Here is a 22074-nt window from a genome sequence, read left to right on the forward strand (position 1 = left end):
ACAGACATTTATTTTGTGGGCTAAAAGTCTCAGGAGCAGCTACAGCTAATACCTAGGGCTCAGGGGCTCTCACTCCTTTAGCTCTATTGGTCTCCTGCCCTGGGCTGACACTCCAACTTTTCACCATGCTGCTGCTGCCTCATGACACCCCAGGGCTTTTCTGCTCGGCAGTGCCTCTGGGGGGATGTGCAGTGCTGTGTGCTGTATGCTCCTCCACTTCTGTGGAACACATACTTCCTGTAGACTTTCCAGTCTGTCCTGGGCTGTAAATCTGCCAGAGTCTATCTCCTATTCAATTCTGTGCCTCCAAAATTTGGTCAGATTCTCTTTTTAGTGGTATCTGAAGAAGTTTGTCTAAGAGCTTAGGTGAGTAGTTGCTCTCACTCTGCGATCTTGGCTCCACCCCCCCCCCCATTTGTATTTCAGTAAAGATTTTTTTTTAGTTTTGCTGTTAGTTCCTGTCTCAACATTTGATAGATATTTGTGAGTTTCATGTATTTTTATTGTTATTTTGAATGGAATTTTATTTTTGTTAGTTTTTATTGCATTGTATTCAGTAAATGGCTCTTTCTAATATTTCCTTATTTTTTTGTATTTGTTTATGATGTTTTTCCTTCTCCATGCACAACCAGCTTTTATGTGACTGATAAATATGTAAATGTCATTTTATTACAATTCATTAATTACCAATCTCTCAGCTCTTCTTTTTTTCTAGGTCATTAGCTTCTCTTTCATTTGTTGTTGTTGTTGTTAAATTTCTCTAAATCTGAAAGGGTTAAATTGAAATTCCACATTTTTATAGTTTTTTTCTCATTTCCCAATTATTTAATTACCTTTTCCTTTAAATATTAAGATGCTATGCTGTTAAGTGCTTATATGTGTATGTTTGTATTTCTGCATATCATATTGTAGATATTGATGTCTATGTTATGGTTTAAGAAAAAAAAAATATAGGGGCAGAGCCAAGATGGCGGAGTAGAAAGACACACATACACATAGCTCCAAACCCACAACCCATAGAACGGCTACAGGGAACTAACCTATGTCAAATTCTGCACCCAGAGGCCAGGGAACATTGGAGCGAGAGAGATTTCTGTTCCAGAGAGACCTGCAAACCTCTCGCGGGGGGTCCTTCACGCTGCGGACTGGGCGCCAGGACTGGGAGCTGAGTGCAGCCCTGCTGCGGCCGCGGCACCGAGAGGAAAAGATCCGAGCGGGCTTCAGGGATGGGATCTCCAGCAGCCACATGGGTCCCTCCACCCACAGAGGGACCTGCAAACCTCTCGCAAAAGGTCCATCGCACTGCAGATGCGGAGCCCAGCCCAGACCTGCCACGGCCACGGCACCGAGAGGTACAGATCCGAGCAGGCTTCAGGGATGGGATCTCCAGTGGCCACACAAGTCCCTCCACCCACAGGTGACTGGGGTCAGTGAGAGAGTCTCTTTGGTGGGTTGAGAGGGGAGTGGGGTGCACCCCATAACTCAGGCCCCCCCCCCTGGAGGTAGAAGCTGAGAGGCTGCTGCAGACAGGGGCTCCCCAAGCGGGCGGGAGCCTGCATCCATTGTGGAAGGTCTGTGCATAAACCCCCTGAGGGAACTGAGCCTGAGAGGTGGCTCTGCCCCAACCTGAGCATCTGAACTTAATCGCACACTGAATAGCAGCCCTGCCCCCGCCAAAAGCCCTAAGGCTGGAAGCAGCATTTGAATCTCAGACCCCAAGCGCTGGCTGGGAGGATCAGGAGGCAAGGTGGGTGTGAGGAGACTATTCAGAGGTCAAGTCACTGCCTGGGAAAATGCCCAGAAAAGGGAAAAGAAAGAAGACTATAGAAGGTTACTTTCTTGGTGAACAGGCATTTCCTCCCTTCCTTTCTGATGAGGAAGAACAATGCTTACCATCAGGCAAAGACGCAGAAATCAAGGCTTCTGTGTCCCAGCCCACCCAATGGGCTCAGGCCATGGAAGAGCTAAAAAAGAATTTTGAAAATCAAGTTAGAGAGGTGGAGGAAAAGCTGGGAAGAGAAATGAGAGACATGAAGTCAAAGCATGAACAGCAGATCAGCTCCCTGCTAAACGAGACCCAAAAAAATGTTGAAGAAAATAACACCTTGAAAACTAGCCTAACTCAATTGGCAAAAGAGGTTCCAAAAGCCAATGAGGAGAAGAATGCTTTCAAAAGCAGAATTAGCCAAATGGAAAAGGAGACTCAAAAGCTCACTGAAGAAAATAGTTCTTTCAAAATTAGAATGGCACAGATGGAGGCTAAGGACTTTATGAGAAAGCAAGAAATCACAGAACAAAGCGAGAAGAATAGAAAAATGGAAGATAATGTGAAATATCTCATTGGAAAAACAACTGACCTGGAAAATAGATCCAGGACAGACAACTTAAAAATTATGGGACTACCTGAAAGCCATGATCAAAAGAAGAGCCTAGACATCATCTTTCATGAAATTATCAAGGAAAACTGCCCTGAGATTCTAGAACCAGAGGGAAAAATAAATATTCAAGGAATCCACTAATCACCGCCTGAAAGAGATCCAAAAAGAGAAACTCCTAGGAACATTGTGGCCACATTCCAGAGTTCCCAGGTCAAGGAGAAAATATTGCAAGCAGCTAGAAAGAAACAATTCAAGTATTGTGGAAATACAATCAGGATAACACAAGATCTAGCAGCTTCTACATTAAGGGATCGAAGGGCATGGAATAGGATATTCCAGAAGTCAAAGGAACTAGGACTAAAACCAAGAATCACCTACCCAGCAAAACTGAGTATAATACTTCAGGGGAAAAATTGGTCTTTCAATGAAAGAGAGGATTTTCAAGCATTCTTGATGAAAAGACCAGAGCTGAAAAGAAAATTTGACTTTCAAACATAAGAATGAAGAGAAGCATGAAAAGGTGAACAGCAAAGAGAAGTCATAAGGGACTTACTAAAGTTGAACTGTTTACATTCCTACATGGAAAGACAATATTTGTAACTCTTGAAACATTTCAGTATCTGAGTACTGGGTGGGATTACACACACACACACACACATGCACACATGCACACATACATAGAGACAGAGTGCACAGAGTGAATTGAAGAGAATGGGATCATATCTTTAAAAAAATGAAATCAAGCAGTGAGAGAGAAATATATTGGGAGGAGAAAGGGAGAAATTGAATGGGGCAAATTATCTCTCATAGAAGAGGCAAGCAAAAGACTCATTAGTGGAGGGATAAAGAGGGGAGGTGAGAGAAAAACATGAAGTCTACTCTCATCACATTCCACTAAAGGAAAGAATAAAATGCACACTCATTTTGGTGGGAAAACCTATCTCACAATACAGGAAAGTGGGGAATAAGGGGACAAGCAGGGTGGGGGAGATGATGGAAGGGAGGGCATGGGGAGGAGAGTGCAGTTCGAGGTCGACACTCATGGGGAGGGATAGGATCAAAAGAGAATAGAAATAATGGGGGACAGGATAGGATGGAGGGAAATATAGTTAGTCCTATACAACACAACTATTATGGAAGTCATTTGCAAAACTACACAGATTTGGCCTATATTGAATTGCTTGCCTTCCAAAGGGAAGGGGTGGAGAGGGAGGGAGGTAAAGAAGTTGGAACTCAAAGTGTTAGGATCAACTGTCGAGTAATGTTCTTGCCACTAGGAAATAAGAAATACAGGTAAAGGGGTATAGAAAGCTATCTGGCCCTACAGGACAAAAGAGAAGACGGAGACAAGGGCAGAGAGGGATGATAGAAGAGAGAGCAGATTGGTCATAGGGGCAATTAGAATGCTTGGCGTTTGGGGGGGGGAGGGCATAAAAGGGGAGAAAATTTGTAACCCAAATTTTGTGAAAATGAATGTTAAAAGTTAAATAAATAAATTTAATTTTAAAAAAAATGAAAAAAGAAAAAAAATATATATCCCATCTCTACTGTACACACATATACACACATGCATATTCATTTATTACTTGTAGTCCCTTTAAACAACTGTTTTTATTGTCTCTATTTCTACCATAGTATTGTCTGAAATAATTATTGCTACCCATTGCTTTCTTGAGTTCACCTGAAACAAAAATTCTGCTTCCATCAGTCATTTTGATGTTATGTGGTTTGAAATATGTTTCTGGGAAATTCCATAGTGTTGCATTCAGCTTTCAATTATATTTTGCTATACTTTTCTGTTTCTAGAGTGAGTTTATATCATTCCTATTCATTTTTATGATTCTTAATTATTTCACTCCATCCTTTCCTTTAGAATTTTTTTTAATATTCCCCTTCATTCATCTTTACAATGATGACAAAAGTGATGAGAGGAATCTGTCCAAATCTTAGTAGTTATAAATAACGTTGTATATTTCTGCTCTCTTCTTTTACAGATTTTTACATTTTCTTACCCCATCTTCAATACTTTCCCCTCCACCACTATTAAAGTTTGTTTACTTATGGAAAGGTAGGAAACAACATCTCTAAGTATCTACTGTGTGCTAGATACTATGTTAACTACTCTGAAAATAATATCTCATTTGATCCTCACAACCCAGGGAGGTAGATGGTAACATTATCTCTGTTTTACAGTGGAAGAAACTAAAATAGTCAGAGCTTAAATGATATGCCCAGGATTACACAGCCACTTAGTGTCTGAAGTTGGATTTTCACATAGGTCTTCATGATGCCCAATGTCTCTCGACTGTGACACCTTGCTGCCTGATTACTCCTTTACCTATCTTGATGCCAACCTTACCTTCCACCCCCTGCAAATCACTCTCACCTCTTTTCCTGTTCCCTCCTATTTGCATGTACAGTTTAATGCATGTCATTTAATGTATGTCCACACTACACTGTTTGTGAATTTGTGTGTATGTATTTTACCTTCCGTTGTGTGGTTAAGATGAAAATGAAGTTCCTGCAATATTAATTTTTCACACATTCCTACACATTTTTGTATTCTTTATCTCATATACTCCAAGAGTATGAAATAATTTAACCATCTTCCTATTTTCCTTCCTTTATTATAAGTCCCTCACATCTTCACATTCTTTCTTCTCCTAAGACCATAAAAGCAAGACCTCCTTAATAGTCTCTATTTATTCTCTTTAACTTTCAGTGTGACTCCTAAAGACATTAAGACTCTGCAAGGATGCTTGCAATTTCTCTTCCATTAGCAAGTACAAAATTTATCCTCATGTACTGACTTCTAATTGACTACAGGTATATACATTTCTGTGATTCTTTTGTGTCCTGTGTTTGCATTTCAAAATGTATACTCACTTTTGTCCTTCTCATCAGACATGATTGGAAATCTTTTTCATTAAAGATCCATTGATTTTTCCCCTGTAGCATTAAATTTTGCCAAAAATGCAAAATTTTTATATTTTGTAATATCACAGTCCATACTCATATCCTTTACAGTACAAGCTGTCAAGTAGCAATATTCCTTCTTAAACAGAATTAAAATGCAATAAAGGAAAGAAATGAATTATACAGCCATGGTAGGAAATCTAGCCTTCAGTTGACAGCAGACTAACTAAAGGTGAGGAAAGCATCTCAATCTTTTATTTTTTATCTGTTTTTATCTGGCCAAGGTCAGTTGTTCTGAGTCAGCCCAGTGTCAGTAGAAGCACACATGCATGACTATTGCTGTCAGAAAATGAATTCATTTGAAAAGGATGGCTGACTCCAAGTAATTCATATACCATTGTATACAAAGGTGTATCCAGATATATGTTCTTAGTTTAAGGAAACCCAATAGAAATCTAAATTTATGAACTAATGAATTATCAAGCAGCTATTAATCTTAAAAGAATTTATTTTATTTTATTGCTCTTCCCTTAGCCTCCTCCAAAGATTTTGCATATTCATACTCTTGCTGATATGGGAACCTAATATATGAATATAGATGATTCTGTATACCTAATTATGACAACAGGGAAACCATCTTAAACTTCAAAATTATTGCTTTCTCTTATGATGGAATACAAAAAATTGTATTTGTCTATAGAATATTCCTTTGATGAGTGATTTGTTTTGAACTACTCTAGAAATTCAACATTGCAAGCCAATTTGTTTGCTTCAGGTAACTACTATTGATATTATTTTTTTCTTCTTTTTTCACTGATAGCAAGACTGACACTGAGAATCCTTCCCTCAAAAGATAATCCCTGTTGGGACAGACACATCCCTATTAAAAAACAAACAAACCAAAACATACAAAACAGTAACAACAAAAGCAGAAAACCCATGAGTAACTTTCTGAAATTGGCATTTATAAACTAAAATGTGAAGTGCCTGGCTCTGTGCTAGACACAAAGGCCAATAGAAAGAAATATGAGATATATTCTCTGTCTTTTAGAAGCTCCTCTTCTAAAAGGGGTGATAAGGTATATATATATAAATAAACACAATAAAAATATGATAAGATATAGTACACAAGAGAAGCACAGCATAGAATTCTAGGTTGGAAGAATGAAAGACTGGGAATCAAGGAAAGTGTCAAGTAGTAGGTGGAATGTGATCTAGTATTTAAAATGTGGGGAGAATGGACTGACTGTATTTCCTAACATTATTTTACCTTTCCCACTTTGAAATATAATGATTTCATTTTCCTCACAATCAATCTAAATGTTTTTGTCAAAAAGTAATTGGAAAAAAGTTGTGATAGAAATACAAGTTAAAAATGTTATAGTTTGCCCAGAAGGCATTTTAAAGGTTGCCTAAACACACAGGAATAAACTTAATTTTCAAGAGACTGAATTCCAGGGCCTGTCATCATAGATTTTGAACATCCCTAACTGAAAACATGTATATTTTCCCAATTGTCATCAGAAAGACTAAATAATGATGATAAGGAAGAGGAAGAGGAGGAGAAGAAGAAGGAGAAGAAAAAGGAGATCTTACTAGTAAAGTCAAATGCTACAATGTTGAAATTATAGTGTTTTGAGTCAAAAAGTACATTATTGTCTATTCTGATCTTTTTTAATGAGTGAAATGAAACTGAGGCCTACTGAGGGGAACTGATTCACTCACTGCGTCATGGTTGTCATAATGAGAACTCAAAATTGGGTCTTCTGAATGGCAGACCAATGCTCTTACATGGCACTGTATGGTCTCACATATTAATTGATTGTTTGGTAGCAACCCTAATTTAACCTGACTGTAAAAAAAAAATAGAAGTGCCTTGTTCTATCAGAAGACTAACATATATGCATTACACTCACAAACATATGGAAATGCACAAACATCTCTGTGTGTGTATATATGTATATATATATATATATACATGTGTATGTATGTGTGTGTAGATAAATCACTTTGCTTATCTATATGTGTATGCATATATATGTGTTTAGATGGATTAACATGTTCATCAATATCATATATATATGTATAGCATATCCAAGTTTGAGTCTTCTACTTTTACAAACACGTAAATATAGAATAAGATTATATTATATCATTTATATTCTAATATGCTAACATATAAATCACACAAAGAATTTTTATTGTGCTTATATAAGTATACATAAATTTTATATACTTTATATTTGTATCTTTATGTATTCATTTACATATTCATACATACATATGTACATGCATATACTTGTGAGGTTTTTAATCTGTTTTTTCACTGATATCATGTGGAAACTCCTTTTACTCATACCCAATAGCAATTTATCATTAACTAATACTGTTTGAGAGTTGCTCTGAACACCGAGAGGTTATAGTCTTATGGTTGTACAACTAAGGTATGTCAAGGAATGACTTCTAAGTCTTCTTGTACCCCAAATTGGTCACCCATCTTCTACTTCACACTCAGAGTATGTCTCCATGCATGTCTGGTTGTTGCCCTTCATCTTCGAGGAGGACCAAAATGACATCACCATTGCAAAGTGAAATTTCAGTGTGTCCAACTGATCAGACCAATATGAGCTCAGAATGCTCTACCACAGGTTGGGCACAAATAGTTCATATAAATATTTGGGGTGGATATCCCAAATTTGTGCATCCTGCATTTACTTTGTTCTGTCTCAGTTCTGCTTTGCTCAAAGAGCACAGCACCTTTTTTTTATGTGAGCATGCCATGCTGAGTGGTCCTGTGCCAGTGTCTCCCACATTGCACAGTCAAATCCAAAGTTCTTGAGAGAGATCTTGAGAGTGTCCTTGTATCGTTTCTTCTGGCCACCATGTGATCACCTGCCCCATGCAAGTTCTCCATAAAATAGTCTTTTTGTCAAGCATACATTTTACATTTGAACAAAGTGGACAGCCCATCAGAGCTGCTCTATCTGAAGCATAGTTTGAATGCTTGGCAGTTCAGTTCGAGTAAGGACTTCAGTGTCTGGTACCTTATCCTGACAGGTGATCCTCAGAATCTTCCTAAGAGAGTTCAAATGGAAGCAATTCAGTTTTGATTTTCATACATGTATTGTGTGTGTATATATGTGTGCATATATGCAATAGTGGTTGTATGCATGTGTATGTTTGCTTTACATGCATTTATACATGCATCAATACATATAACATATCATCATTTAAGACGTCATAAATTATCTAAAGAGAGATCAAACCTGTGATTCATTGATTTCATTTTTATAGCAGTTCTGAGGGACTTCTGTTACCAATGCAAATCAATAACTTTTTTTTTTTTCAATTTACAGTCTTGGAGAGTACTTGGAGGTTACTTGCCCAGGTTGACACATACTCAGTACATGTCAGACAGGACTGGAACCTAGCCTTTTCTTCCCATGCCACAGATATACAATTAAAATATATAATACATACATGCACAATGCACCTACATGTGCATGCTCATGTCTATTTGTATATATTGTGTGTATATACATTTTTAAAATTATGTCTCCCAAGTCTGTCTTCTAATTCTTATTTTTACTACATCAAAAGTTCACCTCTTTTTCTTTGACACATTTTCTTGATGATATTCCATGGTAAGCTTTGTACACAAGTTGCTGTCACTAATATGCTTTAACAAACATATTCATCTTTCTATTCACTTTGGAATGCTTCCAATTTTTAGTTGTTTTTTTTTCCAAATTATATTGTTTCACTTCTACCTGGAATATCCAGGAGAACATCATTCTTAAAATAATGTACTTTTTGACTGGGTGCTAAGTACTTTGGAGTTACTGAAAGCTTTAAATGATATCCTAAATATAATACTAATTGATATCTTCTTCACGTTCAATTCTGGCCTAAATTTCTTTCCACCTGCAGGTCTGTTCTTCAGGTACCGAATCAAAACTTTGTAGAGTATAGGTCTTATGCTCAAATCAAGTTATATGTGCATCTTCCTACTTATTGATAGTATTTTATTATAACATTGTCCCAAGAATATAAAAAAATTACTTCATTTAAATCTTCAGAATGTGAAATATGTCTGATCATTCTCATGGAAAAGAAACTGAATGAAAGCACACATGATCTGTACCATCATATATAGCTTGTTAAGTTAGAATAACAAGAAAGAAGTATAGAAAGAGAGAAGGGAGAGAGAGAGAAAAAAAAAGAGAGAGAGAGAGACAGGTATACACAGGCAGAAAGATAATATATGTGTGTGTGTACACATGCACAAACACACACAATTTCATGTGCATACATTAGTGTATGTATGTATGCTAGTATGTGTATGTATATGTGAAAATCCATCAGCTATGTATGTGTATCTGTATTGCTATTGGTATCTATATCTTGTTTATTATATATTATTATTATCATCAGTGAGTAGAAAAAGTGGAAGTTCCACATTGCTATAGAATTCTTCTTTTGTTTGGACTCTGAGTATATTCTCCTCAACACTATTAAATACTTCGTGTAAGTACATGAAGTTTTACCCTATGTTTTACCCTAAGCTTGTTCCGAGCATTCAGTGGCTTGTTGAATGAAGACAATCCCATAAGTTTGTCCATTGTAGAGTTTTGTATAATTATATAAATATGTTAGGGAGACACCTTGTATGAAGAGAGCCTTCAGGGAGCATTTTTTCTACAAAAATGTAATGCTTAAAAATTAACAAAGATCAAACAGTGAGTTTTATTTTTTGTGTTCTCTGAGCTGTACAATGAGGTAGGTATGTGACTGAAGAAAATCATCTGCATAACCCTCTCTGTCCCCTTTCCATATTCTCATCAAAGATGAATTGATGCACAATCCTCTCTCATACAATTTATGCATAGTCCACTCTCATGTGGATTTAATAAAGGGGAGATGTGATAATATAAGTTAATAGTCACTTATATGTTCTTCAGGAACTTTTATTTATTCTTGGGAGGTAGAAGGGGAGGTAAAGGCACTACCTGTGTTCTTTTCCATTCTTTTGACATGTTCTTTTCTCTATAATATATCAAATATTCATCACAATGGTCCTTTAAATTTGTAATAATTCTAGCATGAGATTACTTTATTTGGTCATTTCTAACTTCTTACTCCAATTTTAGTCTCTTATTTTCTTCTTTCTCAGAAAACACATAGGAATATATATTTAATATAATAATAATACTTGCCACTTATATGATGATTTAATTTTTTCAAAATCACTTTACAGCCATCTCATTTGACCCTCACAAACAAATCTAAAAGAATGAATAACAACATAAGGTAATGGAAAATAAACCAGCCTTGTATTAAGATGGTCCAGGTTCAAATTCTGACTTTACAATTTATTGACTGGAAATTTGATGATTATCTTCCTGATTTTGATTAATATCTTCATCTCTCCTTAGACGCAGCTACCAACTAGACTTTAAATTCTAGAATATTAAAGATAAAATGGGCATCAAAAGTAGTGTTCAAGTACTGCCTCTGACACATGCTGGTTATATGACTCTGGGCAAATTACTTAATTTGTTAATATCCCAGATAATTATCAATTTTCTACAACTATTTGTGTAACAGTTTCATGTCTATAGTCATGTAAGAATTTTTGTCACTGAGTATTAATGAAATCATAGGTCTAAACTACACTGCTCCACCCTCCAACCTGGCACTACTTCTGCCCCTCCCCCTCTAAAAGATGGACTTTTGAGGAAAAAAAATCTAATGTTCCCATTTGACAGAAAACAAAACTTAGAATTAAGGTCCATAGAAATGAAGCATTGAGGCTTATATCACTCAGATTCTTATCAGCGGTGGTAGGACTAAAAGTCTCCTGACTTCTACACTAGTATTAGTGTCAAATTTATTGCACTATAATTGATAGAGTAACTTAAAATTTCAGAGCCCCAGTTTCCTCATCTATAAAATAGAGATAATACTCATTGTACAACCTACCTCATTTCACCAGATTGTTATGAAGCAGGAACTCTGCAAAACATTATAGAAATGTGTTATTGTTGACCCCCCAGCCCCCACCCCATCTCCTGCTTTGAGTCTAGACTTTGGTTTAATCAATGCAGAATTACTTTTTCTTCCTTGATTCTCCAGAATTCAACTTGGTGTAGAGGAAAGAACTTTGAACTGGATTCAGAAGACCTGAGCTCAAATCCTGCTACTGCTGCTTACTGCCTTTATGACCATGGACAGTTCCCAGGGGTTCATTTTCTTCATCTGAAAATGAGGAAATTGGACAAGATAATATCCTAGATCCCTGTCAGTTCTTGACATGATTTTATAATCCTAAACATATACATCTTTCTACTCAATCATATTCGTGATTCTCTTTCTTCAAATTTCCTGATTAAAGACCACCAAGAAATAGAGTACAAAAGACAGGAAAGACTCCCCATGTTGGACACATATTCTTAATCCTTTTGTGCTCTGCCCCAGGTATCAAATTGAGATCTTGGCAGTGAATAGCTCTCATTTTCAAATCATGACTTGAATGTTTGACTATTCATTGACTTGAAAATGTATTCTGTTTCTCAAAACTTTGAAGACATGGGAGACTTAAGCATATAATGCGAGCAGGAAGTTGGAGTGCATTTGAAAGTTATAGAATCAGTTTACCTAGTGGTAGGGACCTATGTGTTTCATTCTGCATATGGAGGTTCTGCAATTTTTAAAAGTTCAAGTTTTTATCAAGGTAACCTATGGAATCAGCAAACAGAACCCAAATCTTCAGACTCCCAGATCAATGATTTATCCCCAATCTCTTGCCTTTCAGAATAGATTTTCAGCACTGCACCAATTAGATCATGTCCATTTATAGAATTTAAAGCAATGACTAAGTGAAATAATTAAAAGAGAGCATACTTTGCTTTGGAAAAAAAGCACTATACTAGCAGCAATGAGAAGAAAAAAGCTCATCATGTTTCCCCTCATACATGTGGGATCTATGTGTTCCAGAGACTGTTCTTCTCTGGGATACAGTTGATTTCAATTCTTTAATGAGATAGAATTTTGAAGCCAGTTCCTGAATTTTGCATGAGTGTGACATGACCTAACCTTGTTTCATGAAAGTACTTATTCATAAAGTCAATTATTTCATAAGTAAAATAGGGCACCTATTTTGTCTTTCCCAATATATAGCTTCAAAGATGATAAAAACCATGTTCCTTTTTAAATTTCAGAATGCAGAAAGAAAAACATTTAACCCTTGGAGGAAACAATTTATTTAACAAATACTCATTTAGTACCTACAGTCTCCAAGGCCCTATATAAGGCAGGGGGAAGTCAATATTAAAGAAAAAAACACTTCTTTCAAGTAGTTTACAGTTTAACAGGCTAAATCTTTCAGATAAAAAAGCATTTAACCCACCAAATTTCATGTCAGAACAAGTCAAATCAAACCATGTCAACAAACACTTAAACACATCATGTGCCAAGTACTGTGTTAATCAATGAGAATATGAATACAAAGAGAATAAGAGTGTAACTTCATGGAACTTAATTATAATGATGGAAGTTCAGTCATTTTCCTGTCCTGTCTGACTCTTCGTGTCCCCACTTGGAATTTTCTTAACAAAAATACTGGAGTGGTCTTCCATTTCTTTCTCCAGTTCATTTGACAGATGAGGAAACTGAGTCAAAGAGGGTTAAGTGACTTGTACAGGGTCACATAGCTAATGTCTGAGATCAGATCTGAACTCAGGTCTTACTGACTCCACTATTGGCACTCTGTCCACTGTGCCACCTAGCACCAAAAAAGACCCTCGTCAGAGTGGAGATAAGGTTGGAATAAAGGTAATTGCAAAAATATATTGGCTGTTGAGTCAAGAATTTTTAATGGTATAATTATGTATCATTACATTCATAGATAGTGTATTTATTAAGCATTTTTCATGTGTCAGGCATATTCCATATTCCATTCAATCATTCCCCAATTCTTGTGAATACCTTTAGTTTACAAGTCTTTGCCACTACAAAAATAAGTGCTATAAATTATAGTGAGCTAGCTAGCTAGATCTATGTGCATATATCTGTATCTAAATATATGTGTGTATATATGTATATATACATATGCGTGTATGTGTATGGAGAGAGATAGAGAGGAAGAGAGAGAGAGAAAAGGGGAGAGAGAGAGGGAGAGGGAGAGGGAGAGGGAGAGGGAGAGGGAGAGGGAGAGGGAGAGGGAGAGGGAGAGGGAGAGAGAGAGAGAGAGAGAGAGAGAGAGAGAGAGAGAGAGAGAGAGAGAGAGAGAGAGAATCTTTTCTTCTTTCTTTAGGCAATAGACCTAGCAGAGATATCACTGGGTCAAATGTATACCAAAACTTAATGACATTTTAAAACCAATTCTAAGTTGTTCTTCAGAATGCCAAACTGATTCATAGCTTCACCAGTACCATAGTTTTTTAAATATTTATTTCTTAACCATTATTTGTTTTCTCTCCTTTTTACCTCTCTACATGAAAAAAAAAGAAAGATAAGCCTTCTAAACAAATATGTAAAGCAAAACAAACGCTGTACTGGCTACATCTAAAATGTATTACCTACTCTGCACATTTATTCAATGTTAGGAACCTCAATGTTAGGAAGTGTCCATCAAAAATACATCAATGTGCCTGTTCTCCTATAACTTCTCCAACATTTGCTCTTTGTCATCTTTGCTAAATGATAGGAATGAGTTAGAACTTTAAAGTTGCTTAAATTTGCATTTGTCTAGCTATTAGTGATCAATAACATTTTTCTCCAATTAATACAATTTTGATAGCTTGGATTTCTTTCTTTGACAACTACCTGTTCTTATCCTTAGATCACTTACCTGTTGGAGGAATGGCTCTTGTTCTTGCAAAGTTCAATCGGTTCCAAATCGATGATTTTACAAATGAAGGCACTGAAGACTACGAGAGGAGGTGATTTGCTCAGTCTCACAGTTCTTTAATACCAGAGCTATGATTAGAATCCATTTCTGTCTTCCTAAGCCACTGTTTTTTCATTACAAATGCATTCTAGTCTACACATGTTGAGGGTAATGTAGGCCTTACAAATGTCAGCTGATGGTTATAAAACATTCCAGTGACTTCCATTTGTGAAACATCACAAAAGCAGTTGAGGAGAGTAATCATGGATTTGCTGAACATGTCATATTCACTGCACCACCGTGATCTAAATGTTCAGCACTCATCTGAATAATCCAGCTGACATAATGAGATATAATTATGCTTTCCAATTGTTCATATTAAATGATAATTGTTTTTTAAATTGCTGTGCAATTTAACAAAATCATGAAATATAATTGCCCCCTTTAACCATGTATATGTTATAAAATGTGATCTTTTTTTAAATCATATGTGCCTTTATTGGTTGGTTTTGGAAATATCCTGTGAACAATGTCAGAATGGAAATCCATTGTTGGTAGCTAGCCTTTTGGATAAGACATAGTTGACATTCTGTTAGAAATTTGCAGTTTCTCAATTTCAAGGCAACAATATGAATGTCTTTGCTGATGAAGCCAGCGTGGGATAGTGTAAAAGAACTCATGTGTACAGAAAACATTTCTCAAAGCTTGCTTTGGTTTGCTTGGGCCAGACAGGTACATTATTTGCTTGTCAGATTCCTTTCTGATTTGCACTTTACTGATTCTGGCCCTTTACAATATGGATTTTAGAATTGCTTACCATGGAATTCAAACTTTTTAAAAATCTCTTCATGGAGGCAAATTATGCACTCATGAATGGAAAATTTTGAATGTAATGCAATTCAGGATGGAAAAATCTACAATACCCATCCTGCCAGGTTTATGAAGGAATAGTTAGAAGTCAAGGATGGAAGCTACAGGGAGCAAAGTTTTAATCTATTAAAAAGAAGAACTACCTAGAAATTAGAATTATACATCAACCCCAAGACTCGAGATGCTCCAGAAGATTTGGCATGCTAAGGTTTTGTGTAGGAGGATATGCCAACTTCCACATTGGTGATCATTTTTATTGATTACATTTTGCGTGCTCTTCACAGTGAAATGTCTGTAAAATCTGGTTACCTGTCAACATCTCTTTTTATTCCTTCCCACCAGATTCACCTGTTTAGTCAAACTGATTTCACTGTCACTAGTGTATGTCAAGCTCCTTCCTGTTTTCTTTTCTTAGTTTATGCTATTTCCCTAGCCTATATATCTTCTTTTCCTAGTGAAATTACCTCTTAATTTTAAGAGTTCAACTCTCTTTCCACAAAGCCTTCCCTGATTATTCAAATTCACCATATTCTCCCTTTTCTACAAACTCCTATATTTCTAAACAACAGAACTAGATAATTTATGACTTGCTGTCAGATATTTTAACTATTTTTCAGATCTTAAGATTTTTATTTCAGTTCAATAAATATTAAATTCCTTACACATTCAATGAAAACAATCTAGAAGCAAGCAAGGGAAAGCTTAGAAAGCACATGTGCCAAGATTAAAATATTCCTTATAGTCTGATTGTTTTCTTTTTCCTGTTCTTTTACTCATTTCCCCAGCTATTTATTTGACGTTTGAGCTCTTTGGTAAGGTAGTTCTCTGCTTCCAGTGGGAGTGAAGTGTGTACTGTCAGCTGTTTGATTCCCTCTTCAATCTGTGGACTTAGAGCTCAGAAGCAGTCATTGTCACTGGCTGCAGCTGCTCCTGCTCCTGTTCCTGTAGGATCCTCCTCCTCCTCAGGTTCCTCCACCACCATGGACCTGGGGCCTGATCACTGACACAAGTCCCATAGGTTTTTTTCCACTGACCTTCCAGTTTATCCTCAGCATTTTGGGATCATGAAGTCTGGAAACTGTCACAGGTACCCAAGATTTAGTCCCCTCAAGGTCTGCTCAGGTCCAGTCTTTCCCGCTGTGGCACATACTGCATTGTGCTCTGCTTCCAGCATGGCATGATAGATACTTCCTGGTGACCTTCCAGGCTGTCTTGGGCTGGAGAATTGCTTTACTCCATCATTCTGTGGGTCCTGTAGCCCCGGAAAATCCTCGCAGTCATTTTTATAAGTATTTGGCTGGGTTTGGGAGGACAGCCCTCACAAGTCCTTGCTGTTACTTCACCATCTTGGCTCCACCCCCTGATTTCCAACTTTTGCTGTTGGCCATATACACCTTGGAAAACCATTGTAGAGTTGATGCTCTTACCTCTTCATTCCTGGCAGTTGGTCATTTCTATAGTTAAGTGTTGTATTTGACGTTAACTGCTGAGCATTATAAGTTCAGATGTCATGTGTCAAGGGCTATTAATGTTAAATTGTCTCTAGACTAACTATTGAAGGAAGGGGGAAATCTCCACTGGTGCTCAATCAGCACAGGCTCATAATTCATATCTATTTCTGCAACAAAAAACAGAAGTTTAATCAAAAATAGTCTTAAGAATTTATGTTAAATTAAATTGTATGTCCTCATGTAATACATATTTTTGTTTGTTTTTCTAGAGCTGGGATTTATCACAACATTTTCTTTCAAAGGATTAAAAACTGGAAGTCCAGAAAAGGTAAATGACTTATTTTTTGGTCGCACAGTATGTGAAGGATGGAGTTTGGCTTAAAGTATTCTAACTCCCTGCCTGCTAAATACACACACACACAGACACACTCACATACACACACACTCACACATACACACACTCACACATATGCATGAACACACACAAACACATACTACTGTAGGCTGGATTTATGAATTGTTTTAGTTTGTGATCAGATTTTTTAATTTTGCTTTACCACAGTTAAAGAAAAAATACATTTAAATTAAAAACATATCAGATCTAGGTGAGATATAAATATTTTTCTCTTTAAAAAATTTGAAGGGCTCCTTCGTCACGCACGAGCGCGAGCAGCCGCCCGCCGCCGCCGCTCCGCAGCTCCCGCTCGGGCCCCCGCCGCCCCGGCCCCGGCCCCGGCCCCAGACCCGGCTCCGACCGCGGCCTCAGCTGCAGCCCCCGCCCCAGATCCGGACCCAGCTCCGCCCGACATGGATAGCCGCAAGCTTAGCGAGCTTCAGGCCTTCATTCGGCTCTGCCAGCAGGACCCCGGACTTCTGCACACCGACGAGCTGCGATTCCTCCGGGACTGGGTGGAGAGTATGGGTGGTAAAATCCCACCTGCTCCACATAAAGCAAAATCAGAAGAAAAAATCAAGGAGGAAAAGACTGAAAGTAAGAAACTGGAAGAATCCCCCAAACTAGAAGAGCTCGAGAGTGAGGAGAGTGACGTAGAGATTGATAATGAAGGAGTGATTGAAGCAGATACCGATTCCCCTCAGGAAATGGGAGATGAGACTGCTGAGATAACAGATGAGATGATGAATCAGGCTAATGAAAAGAAAGTGGCGGCCATTGACGCCCTCAATAGTGGTGATCTTCAGACCGCCATTCACTTACTTACCGAGGCCATCAAACTGAATCCTCGTTTGACCATTTTATATGCTAAGAGAGCCAGTATCTTTATAAAACTGCAAAAGCCCAATGCTGCTATTAGAGATTGTGACAGAGCAATTGAAATAAACCCGGACTCCGCGCAGCCCTACAAATGGCGAGGGAAAGCCCACAGACTCCTTGGCCACTGGGAGGAGTCGGCCCATGATCTTGCCATGGCTTGCAAACTGGACTACGATGAGGATGCAAGTGCCATGCTGAAGGAAGTCCAGCCAAGGGCCCAGAAGAGTGCCGAACATCGGCGAAAATATGAAAGAACGTGAGGAGCGAGAGATCAAAGACAGGCTAGAAAGGGTGAAGAAGGCTCGGGAGGAACATGAGCGAGCCCAAAGGGAGGAAGAAGCCCGGAGGACCTCCGGACCCCAGTTTGGCTCTTTTCCAGGTTTTCCTGGAGGTATGCCTGGGAACTTTGGAGGCATGCCTGGCATGGGAGGGGCCATGCCTGGGATGGCAGGAATGCCCGGGCTCAATGAGATTCTTAGTGACCCAGAAGTGCTTGCAGCCATGCAGGACCCAGAGGTGACGGTGGCGTTCCAGGATCTGGCACAGAACCCCGCGAACATGTCCAAATATCAGAGCAACCCAAAGGTTATGAATCTCATCAGCAAATTGTCAGCCAAATTTGGAGGTCAAGCATAAATGCCCTTTTAACAAATAAAGCCCTTACTGACGGAAAAAAAAAAAAATTGAAGGCTCTGGAATTAAATTAGGACAGATAGCTATTTAACTCTAATTCAGAAAAATCTTTGTCTGAAATTAAAGCTAACCTCTCATGGATCCTTTTTAGATCTCAGAGGTAATGAGATCAGCCTCAGGAGACACATAGGTAAGGTATAAGCCAATAAAAGTAAGCAGGACAGAAAATTGAGGAAACATATCCTTATCTGCATTTGGAGATAAAATGTATTACACACATAGAAATCCATTATGATTATAATAACAAAAGCGCAAAAAAGCCATCCAATATGAAAACATAGACTGTTGTACAGAAATGAATCTCCACTTGCTGGCACAAACATACTAATCTTGAAGTATAGTATCCAAAAATGGAAATCTCACAGTAGAATAACAAATGGGAATTATGTTTAGTAACTCTCATGCAATTTTCAGAAGTCTCCTTTATATGTTCATGATAATCACTATTACACCTGAAAAAATAAAGAAAACATAGATCAGCAAAGATCTGTGTTATCTCTCCCAAAACAACTTCTGCATAATTAAAGGACTTTAGATCTTAAACTTCTGAGGTTACTTTTAGTCCAATATCTTCATTTTACAGATGAAGAAACTGATTCCCAGAGAGGCACATAATAAAGATAAAAACCTGAAGGTCAGGAAATGGGAGCCAAAGAGCAGACAGCAGTGCTTAGGGGTCTGGAAGGTACAGTGATTGGGTACATTCAGGAAATTTATATCACTCACCACTTCATTATCTAAGATCAACTGGTCCTAGAAGGACTGCTAGGGAGAAGTCCCTACTCAACCCTCAAGAGATAAAGTATAATAATATTTCTCCCTCTACTGACTTCTCTCCAGTCACTGATAATCTACCTTGCCTTATTCCTCCACCCTTAGCATATTTTTGTCTCCTCCCATTCCAGTGATATTAAATCTATGGTTACTGTTATAAACTCTGTTCCTCATTCTCCACTGATCACTCCCTTAATCCTATTAAACCCAATTCCCACTAGGCATTAACATTCTTCAAGGCTCTGTCATAAGCCCTCTTGCCATTTCTCTGCTTCTCTTCCCTTGGTAATCTTATGAGCTCCCATGAGTTCATTGAGTATCTCTGTATGGATGATTCTCAGATCTAGATATCCAGTCTTAATCTTTCTCCTGGGACATTGTCAAGCATCAACAACTTTCCTTCTAACATTTCCAATTGAGTGTATAGGCATCAGAAACTCAACATGTCCAAAATAGAACCCATTCTCTTTCCCCAATTTGCCTTTCTTTAGAACTTTCCTATGTCTGGAAAGAAATTCTAAGGGACAAAATTCCTGCTATGATCAATTGATTAGCAAGGCAAGAGATTGCTAATAAATAAGGTCATTGGATCTCTGTGACCATTTGACGGTCAGTAAGCTTTTATAGGATTTATAGTAAGTATTTATAGTATTTAACAAGATGATAGAGAAAAATCTTGACCAGCATAAGTGTCATCTTTTGATTGACTAGAAAGTAAAAACCTTACACATCAGCTTGATATTACAACATTTTGACCTCCCATTTTGAAACTCCCTTAACCACAAAGTAGACATGATATTTGAGGAATTTGTGAGCTGACACAATAGCTTAGATTGAATCAACTTGGTCGTTAAATTCAGTAAATTTCTCCATAAAGTGGGTGAAGGGTAAAGTTACAAGGGTGGAGGTACAGGCCATAACACAAAGGCATAGGTTCAAGGTACAAGTCTTCATTACCTGGTCCCATTCTATCTTCCTAGTCTTTTTTTAGATTTTACTTCCCTAGAGGTAATTTATAATTCATCTATGCTGACCTAATTTTTTCCTTGAACATAACATTCTGTCTCCCATCTCTGCCTTTGGACTGATTGTTGTTCATGATTGGACTGTTCTCCCTCTCACCTCTGCCTCATAGTTTCTCAACCTTCCTTTAAGACTCGGGTCAAATCCAGTCTTCTGAATGAGGCCTTTCCAAGTTCTCCCCAGTTGTCAGTTTTTTCCTTCTTAGACTTTACTTCTGTCTCCTTTGTATGTATTGAGCATTTACCTAATTATTTACATGTTGCCTCTCCTATTAGAATATTAGCTTATCGATTATAGTATGGGCTATCTTTGCTTTTATTAGTAATCCTATTAATTAGTCCAGCACTTGGCCCATTGTAAACCCTTTATAAGTGCTTATTATATGGCTTATTATCTGGGGTTTATTCCTCAAAAGAACTTTAGAGATCATTTCAATAACTCCCTCAGGACAGCTAAACTAAAGACCAGTGACTGATTTTTAAAATCTAATCAATTGTCTGTCTAGTAAAAAATCTAGGCCACATAAAAGTAGGATTCAGTACTTAGAAAATGTTAAGTTCAAGTATAGGGTAGAAGAGGAGATGACATCTAAGAGAAGAAGCTAAGTTAAATGGGAGAGAGCAATGGATAGGAAAAATGGTATATTTGTAAGTAGAATTTGTTATAGAAAGTCTTATGTTCTAAAGCCTAAGTTATATTTTGTACTTTCTTCAAAAAACCAAGGATTTGGTGATTTAGCTTATATGCATTCCTCTTTTTCTCCCATGCATGTCAGAATTAACTTTCAATTTAATATACACTCTTCAAGAGTTTTCCGAAATCAAGGCTGTATTACTCTTATTTACCTCTGTCTCGGAGATTCTAAGCTGAGCCTACCCCATGATCATATGAGAAACATGTGGTCTGTCACTAAAACTTTATTCAAAGCCTCTCCAACTTGATATGGTTTATCAGAGTTAGTCACCTCCTGGTAAAATTTTTCTAATGAAGGGGTGATAGTATTATGATATTCATATATCTTTTCTAGAGAAGGAAAGTGAACTTGCTTCTGTCATTGTCTGCTATTTAAGGAAGTCCATAGGCTTTCTTGGAAGAGAAAAACAAAATCACATACTGTTACAGGGAATAAATTTGCAAAGTTGCAAGTTTACCTTTTCTCTTTCATCTTTGGTGATTTTATGATGCCTTATTTCTGCTGGACTTGACTCATCCTTCCTTTTCTCCTTAAAGTAAGCTATTGCCACATGGCATCAAAACATAAATACAGTCACATTTACAGTAGAGCACTAATTTATAGACACAGTTACTAGGGATATTCAAAAGAATTGATCAGAGCAGATGGAGGCAGATTGCTTGAGGAAGTGAACAGGTGGAATGGGCTATGTTCCTTTTCCATGATTTTAAATTTAAAGCAAAATTAAACTAATAACCAGAGACTGCAGCCAGACTAGTAGAAAAACACAAAAAACACATTACAGGTGTGTGTGTGTGTGTGTGTGTGTGTGTGTGTATGAGTGTGTGTTTCTGTAGATAGATAAATAGATAGATATTTAAAAAGAAACTTTAAACATTATAACAACACAAAGGCAATGGACAGGTTGGTAAAGCTAATTTTTATACCAAAAATCTGGGGAGAACAAGGATATGATATGAGTCCATTGGAAGAGTAGAACTCAAGCCAGATGTTACGCAAAAAATGAACTGGTAGCAAGGGGACTGATAGAATATTGCAACAAGGAGGGACCTTCAAGATGTTATCTATTCTAATGCCCTCTGTTTACAAATCCATGACATTTTCACAATACC

At 37.5% G+C, this 22074-nt stretch overlaps 1 protein-coding gene and 1 pseudogene across 1 annotated transcript; one reads left to right on the forward strand and one right to left on the reverse strand.

Annotated features, from left to right (window-relative positions):
* LOC140512059 (heterogeneous nuclear ribonucleoprotein A3 pseudogene) overlaps positions 1-17314 on the reverse strand; it is a 56977-nt pseudogene extending 39663 nt beyond the window's left edge.
* On the forward strand, positions 17226-18461 carry LOC140511220 (hsc70-interacting protein-like). Its single transcript, XM_072620244.1, is given in 2 exon segments — positions 17226-18031; positions 18033-18461. Coding segments are annotated over 2 exon segments (1101 nt in total). The 5' UTR covers positions 17226-17312; the 3' UTR covers positions 18415-18461.
* Positions 18462-22074: the final 3613 nt, after the last annotated feature.

Source organism: Notamacropus eugenii, chromosome 6, assembly GCF_028372415.1.
Source record: "Notamacropus eugenii isolate mMacEug1 chromosome 6, mMacEug1.pri_v2, whole genome shotgun sequence".
NCBI classification, from domain to species: domain Eukaryota; kingdom Metazoa; phylum Chordata; class Mammalia; order Diprotodontia; family Macropodidae; genus Notamacropus; species Notamacropus eugenii.